Source organism: Anastrepha ludens, chromosome 5, assembly GCF_028408465.1.
Source record: "Anastrepha ludens isolate Willacy chromosome 5, idAnaLude1.1, whole genome shotgun sequence".
In the NCBI taxonomy this organism is placed as follows: domain Eukaryota; kingdom Metazoa; phylum Arthropoda; class Insecta; order Diptera; family Tephritidae; genus Anastrepha; species Anastrepha ludens.
Window position 1 is genome coordinate 109,841,420 of NC_071501.1, and position 6,948 is coordinate 109,848,367.

The following is a 6,948-nucleotide window of genomic DNA, read 5'->3' on the forward strand; positions in this document are numbered from 1 at the left end:
TCTGAATGGTACACGACCATTTGCTTGCCAGAAGTGTTCGGAAAAAATAAGGAAAAGTAATCGCAGAAAACGAATCATTCTTCACCTAGACAATGCAAGGTCTCCCATTTCGGTTCAAAGAAATGGATTTTTGAGCATTAAAAGGATCGAATTGGTAGATCACACACCGTACAGGGCTGATTTATACTCAAAGATTTTTTCTTATTCTCAAAAATCAAATATAGAATACGAGGTCAATATAATATGATGCCTTTAGAACCGTTTGATTCATTAAAATAACATTTTTCTTAAGTTACCTAAATCGGAGCGGCTTAGGAGAAGAGGGCTAACGTGAAAGCCTACCATTGAGGAGAGAATTAGGAAGGTAACAGTCGCTTTGCCCCTCGCAAAGTCAATTTTATTGTACGGAGCCCGTGGCTGGTGGAACTCGCTGGAAAGGATGGCATGAGTTAAGAAGCTGTGGACACTGTAGTATACTTAAAACCTTCATTCCCATGGTGCTGGATCATTGTACGCTGTCGCTAGATCCGAGCCGAGCTTTATCCATTCATATTCCTCAAGGGAAGAGTGGGCGAGGTGTAATATTTGGAGGCAGGGCTTGGCAAACATGTTTGCGTTTAGCACGTAGTTGAACGCAAGAGTTGGTGGGGAGAGTTTGTGGGAAAGTATTCAGCTTCCGGACCACTGTAGACTTTTCCAAGCGGAAGTAGCCACAATTAAGGAAGCTGTAGTTTGGCTGCTCGCTTCTGTAACTACAGTAAAGGAGGTAAATATCTACTCTGACAGCCAAGCGGCTGTCGTTTGAGTGCTCATCGTTTGTGCGTTCGAATTTAGTTGAAATTAATCGAAATGCCTGATTTCTCTCCCGATTGCATCCAAATACTTCGATATTAGACTCATTTCAGTTCCTTGTTACAGCGGCATACATGGAAACTGCTCAGCTGATGAGCTGCCTGGACAGGGGACCCTGAAGACACAGCGAGCACTGGGCTAACAGGCGTACAAACCACCATTGCACAAACGTGCGAAGACGCGATATCCTTCTGGTCACGGGCACATCAAAGCCGCTCGAGTGAACTTCTAAGCCGCAGCTCTCGAACTTGGTAGGTATCCTTACCGGACATTGCCCGTTAGCGGTCCATGCGGTAAGACTTAGGATTGCTTGAAATCCTTCTGCAAAAGCTGTGTGAAGGACGAGGAAGAATCATCTCACCACCTTCTTCTCAGCTACTTTGCTCTCGTCGGGCAAAGGTTTAGACATCTGGGCGCTCACACATCTGGTGAAATCCATCATTAGCTTGAAGCGGTTAATACGAACGTAAATCGCCACTGTTGGTCGTCATCCTCTAATCCAAAGCCCCTTTTTCTTTTTTTGCACCGGTCTGGTTCCTTTCCCTTCTCCTTTTCCTCTTCTCAGGGGGAAGTGTGGTATCTCAACGGACAAAGGCAAAGACAGCCATTTATCCTAACCTAACCTGAATCGGGGCAGTAAAAGTGCTCGATCGATCTTTTCACAAGTTCATGAAAGAGAATAAAACCATTTTCGCTTGTATGTTAAATATGCATTTTTACAACTCTACTTTAAAACTTAACTAACAACTGTCGTAATATTTAAATGCATTCCATTCTTCGAATCTCATTTTAAATTTCAATCTCTTAAGGCAATAGAAAAAATCACATCGCTTAAATTCAATGCCAATGAAAAAAGCTTTGATTCCACCTTGCAACATGCAACACGTTCAGCAAACCACAGTGTTGCAGATAAAGTATCAATTATTTATGAGCAGCAAAGGCAGTAACAGCAGTAACGGCATCAACCACAACAAGAAACATCCTACATTCGCGTCACACACACACACATACTGGCATGCGTCCTAAGTACATGCGAGTGTTTGTTGCTGATTTCGAAAGAACCCGCAGTGGGAAAAAGAAAACACAGCAATTACACGATAAACAAGCCATATGAAGCGGAAGTGCGCGAGCAGCATTTTACTGTGTAGCGGAGACCATATTCGCGTCTTTTTTTCCAAGCACTCGGGCAACAAATGTAGTAGACAGCGAAGATTGCTGAGAAGGAGACTAAATTTACTGGAATATATGAGCATGCAGGCACACATACACATACATACATACATATATGTGTGCTTCAATGCACTTCGCTCACTGCCTGTTGACTTAATTTTTGCTTCGCCTAACGCCCGACAACGTTTTCCAACAGTGAAGAGTACATTTATTACATTCCTCATTTTATTTGTGGCTTTTTTGCTTTTATATTTTTATTTTTTTTTACTTTTGTTTTGTTTTCAATTCTACCGAATGCAAGTACAGCTTCTTTGCACGTTGCACCGGGTTTTTCTGTCGTTTTTTTGTTCTCTCTTTTTTATTTCTTTTCACTACTTAAACTTTTGCATTTACTTAACATAGTTTGCTGTTTTCTTTTTCTACAAGTTTTTATTACAACTTGCACGAGTCAAAAATTGTTTCTGTGTATGTTATGCCACTAGACATGACTGCCGCTTCTCGCCAAACATTATTTTGCTCACTCACAACTTGCAGCTCATGATTTTTTTGGGCTTTTGCTATTATATGCATACAAATGCGAGCGAACTCAGATGCAAGTTTGACGGCAAGGATTACAGCACCCGCCAGTCTTCGCTGCTATTCACTTCACTTGACTCTACATATGCAAATGCAAGTACATAAAGTAGTACAGACATACATTCCTGTCGAGAAGTAGTTGAGTAGTAAAATAACTTAGTTTTAGCCTTCTCATTACAATTGACTTCTGCTGTAGTTGGCTTCAAAGTCATGCAGAAATCATGCCGGGCGCAATCAGAAGGAAAAAGTTTACTTAAAAGTAGAGTTTGCAAATAAAATAACGCTTAAAAAACCAAATAATTAAGAAATTATATTGTATTTATTTTAATCATAATCGATTCATAGTAACTGTATTTCGAAAACAATTAATTTTTATTAAAGAGTATTTTTCCAATTTTGTATGTTGTAATAAAAAATTATAAAACAACCTGGCTTTTTGAACACAAACCCATGCGAAGGTAATCGGTTGAAAGCTAGTAAACGTGTCGAAGTGTGAGTGACAAGTAGTTGAGGGATAATGCATTTAAAGTGAATTTAAAGTGATAAGAATTCCCTAGAGGGATTCAAGTTCTAGTACAAAACGCGAGATACAAAATACATACTTTCATCCAGTACTCGACTATTTTATAGCCAAGACTTACACATACATCATCATCGTTCATAGCATTACAGCTCGTTGTGAGCCTTAAGTTAGGTTAGGTTGACCTGGCTGGCTGAAAGCCATCACATAGACCTATTGATCCTTAGTGTCACCAGATGGAGCTAGACCTTTACGTTTTTTTGTAGTAGACATCTTCTAATACGCCTGCGTCTTCTAAGTCGAATCTGAGTAAACTTTGAAGCCCTATCCCGGAAACGCATTCTGACTTCTCATATTGTAAAGCTCCTAAGCATTTTAATCTGGTTCTAGCCAAAGCAGGACAAGAACATAGAAGTTGTTCTAGTGTTTCCCTCTCTTCCAGTTCATTGCAAAATCCGCAGCTATCGTTGTTTGTAATTCCCATCTTGTATGCGTGCGCCGCTAGCAAATTGTGGCCTGTCAGCATACCCACGATAGTTCTGCTTTCTTTTCTAGACAGAGCTGGTTCGAATCGGGCGTATTTATCTGCATTCTGTGTACACATGATTTTCACGGTTTTGCAAGTGGCTAGATTATGTCTATCCGTATTTTCATGCCCGCAGCGATGTCTTTGTATACCGTTTTTAAAGGTTTAAGTATGTCGTTTTCTTGTTCGAATTGTCTGTAGACAGCGCTTTTGGCAATCTCGTATACAATTTCGTTTCCTGCAATGCCCTTATGTCCGGGTATCCAATAGATGTGTAACCGTCTGTCTGCAGCTAGTCTCTCTATGGCTTCCTTGCTTTTTAGAACAGTTTTAGATAAAATTTCATATGAGTTTATTGCTTTCATCGCGCTTGGCTGTCAACGTATATATTTATTTTGGAGTTGCTTGATGTCTTTGCGAATGCTATTTCCGCAGTCTTACCTACAGCAAAGACTTCTGCTTGAAAGATACTGCAATGGTCAGGAAGCTTAAATAACTGTCTGATGCATAGCTCTGCGCAATAAATCACTGCCCCTACTCCGTTTAACATTTTCGAGCCATCAGTAAATATATTAAGAGTATTTGGGCTGGGTTTCATTCCCCTTTTCCATCCCTCTGCTTCTATTGTTGTTCGGAATTTCTTCACCCAATTACATTTCGTAGTCATATAATCCGTTTGGACCCTGTAACTCATGCCCATTGAGCTATGTCCGAATGTTTTGCAGGTAAATTTGCCTGTCGCGCTGAGTCTTCGGCGGATTTAGCTGCTAGACATTCCGCCGCAATATCAATCGATGACAAGTTGAGTATTTTTTCAAGCGCTGCCATTGGAGTAGTTCTCAATGCACCTGTTGTGCAGGGTGCATCAAGACGATGAATACTTTCTATTTTATATGTCGGTTTTCTCAGCGCAGTCCACCACACCAGAGCAACGTATAGTAATATTGGCTTTATTCTAGCTGAGCAGCACCAATACATTATAGCAGGAGATAGACCCCATTTAATTCTCAGCATCTTTTACATGCATATAGTGCGTTACTGGCATAGGTGGGCACACTGCATTATAAATTTACTGCATTACAAATAGCAGTAAGCAGTAAAATTTTACTGGTTACTGAAAAAAATTTGCATTACCAGTACACTTTTACTGATTACTGAAAAAAATTGCAGTAAAAATATTTTTTTACTGATTACTGAAAAAAAATTGCAGTAAAAATATTTTTTTACTGATTACTGAAAAAAATTGCAGTAAAAATATTTTTTTACTGATTACTGAAAAAAATTTGCAGTAAAAATATTTTTTTACTGATTACTGAAAAAATTGCAGTAAAAATATTTTTTTACTGATTACTGAAAAAAATTTGCAGTAAAAATATTTTTTTACTGATTACTGAAAAAAATTTGCAGTAAAAATATTTTTTTACTGATTACTGAAAAAATTGCAGTACAAATATTTTTTTACTGATTACTGAAAAAATTGCAGTAAAATTACTGATAATATAATTTGATTTGCATTATCAGTATAATATTTACTGTTTATGGGAAGTCAAAATGTAATACACTCTCATCACGAGATTCAATCATTTATGTACTCAATAATTCTTTCTTTTTTTTTGGTTTCTCTTATTTTCCTAAATAACAAAATAATAACCCCATAACTGTAACTGTCGTACAATCCAAACAAAAGAATTGGATGAAGATACACTGAAAAAAATAGGCCAATAAATATTCATTGCACCCTACACATATCTATACAACATAGAAAGAGTAGAGGTTAAAGATATATTATTTTTACATAAATTATCAGATTCTTTGTCAGAATCGATTAACCTACGTTCTTTCGTTTGTCAAATCAAGTTTACTTCAATATAATAATAAGTACTCTTTAAATTAAGAAGAATGAATAATTTGCAAATATTTTGCAGGGTATCAACAAGTCAGGTTCGCTAGACTATAAAGTCTTTTGTAATATTTTCCATGTGCGCAATCAATGAATAAAACAGAAGCAATCGATTTCCTTCAGGGTGAAAAGACCATGTATTTTGGTTATTTCATACCCACTATAGTGTCCTTAAGTATAAAAATGCGTCGTTTGGAGCCTAAAAGTTTGAAGTATTTAACCGAAAGTAGCAAAAAAATGCATGAAGCTTTGCTTAAAAGATTTGAAAAGTACTTCCTGATTCAGCCTGACGCTTGGGATGCTGTTATTGCCGCTATTTCTGTCCCTGACATTAAGTTGCGATTTGTGAAAGCTCTTTTAGAAACAGCTAAAACGCAAACAGAAGAGGAAGTTAAAAAAATGTTCAACACTTATGTGGTCAAGTATGGAAAAGTAGCCTGTGCCAAAACTCGTATTCTACCTCAACCACCTCAAAAAACATTTTTTGACTTCGGGGATGAAAGTAATGGTAAACTGTTTACACTTGGTTTTCAATTAAATATTTGTTTTATGCATATATTTACTTAAATAGATATTAGCATACAATGTGGTTCCACTGACTCGGAAAATTATCTGCAAGAAACGCTATTATACCTGGCCGAACGAGAAGAAACAACAAGTTGCCTAAATAAATATCAGGCTATTAAAAACGTATTTTTAAAATATAATACCCCATTACCGTCATCTGCACCTGTAGAACGGTTGTTTTCATTCGCTGGAATTGTAAATCAGTCTAGAAGGCAAAAACTCAGCGATGCAAATTTTGAAATGCTTGTGTTAAGAAAGGCTAATAGCTAATAGCAAATAAAATTATATTAACAGTAATTTTACTGCAATTTTTTCAGTAATCAGTAAAAAAATATTTTTACTGCAAATTTTTTTCAGTAATCAGTAAAAAAATATTTTTACTGCAATTTTTTCAGTAATCAGTAAAAAAATATTTTTACTGCAAATTTTTTTCAGTAATCAGTAAAAAAATATTTTTACTGCAATTTTTTTCAGTAATCAGTAAAAAAATATTTTTACTGCAATTTTTTTCAGTAATCAGTAAAAGTGTACTGGTAATGCAAATTTTTTTCAGTAATCAGTAAAAGTGTACTGGTAATGCAAATTTTTTTCAGTAATCAGTAAAAGTTTACTGGTAATGAAAATTAAATTGCAATATCAGTAAAATATTATATTTACTGCATTCTTACTGTTACTGCAAAGTGCCCACCTATGGTTACTGGCTTTTTTTCCTCTCTAATAGATTGCACTTCCATCACAGTTTACAAAACAAAATTACTCTAAGGTACTTTGTGTGGTTTCTAAGATTTTGTTCCACGTCGTTTAGCTTCGGGGTTTGCCAATAGGGGGTTTTGTGCC

The 6,948-nt window shown here is 36.7% G+C and overlaps 1 protein-coding gene across 1 annotated transcript; it reads left to right on the forward strand.

The window, feature by feature from the left end:
* The first annotated feature begins 5,422 nt into the window (after positions 1-5,422).
* Positions 5,423-6,444, forward strand: LOC128864342 (uncharacterized). Its single transcript, XM_054103956.1, has 2 exons — positions 5,423-6,052; positions 6,116-6,444. Exons 1-2 carry the CDS (start codon positions 5,635-5,637, stop codon positions 6,379-6,381), a joined length of 684 nt encoding a protein of 227 aa, XP_053959931.1. The 5' UTR covers positions 5,423-5,634; the 3' UTR covers positions 6,382-6,444.
* Positions 6,445-6,948: the final 504 nt, after the last annotated feature.

Bases quoted from the DNA above. Each gene is read 5' to 3' on its own strand.
- LOC128864342 (XM_054103956.1), top strand. From the start codon at position 5,635: ATGAATAAAACAGAAGCAATCGATTTCCTTCAGGGTGAAAAGACCATG. The intron at 6,053-6,115 runs GTAAACTGTTTA...TTACTTAAATAG, and splicing joins CTTCGGGGATGAAAGTAATG to ATATTAGCATACAATGTGGT.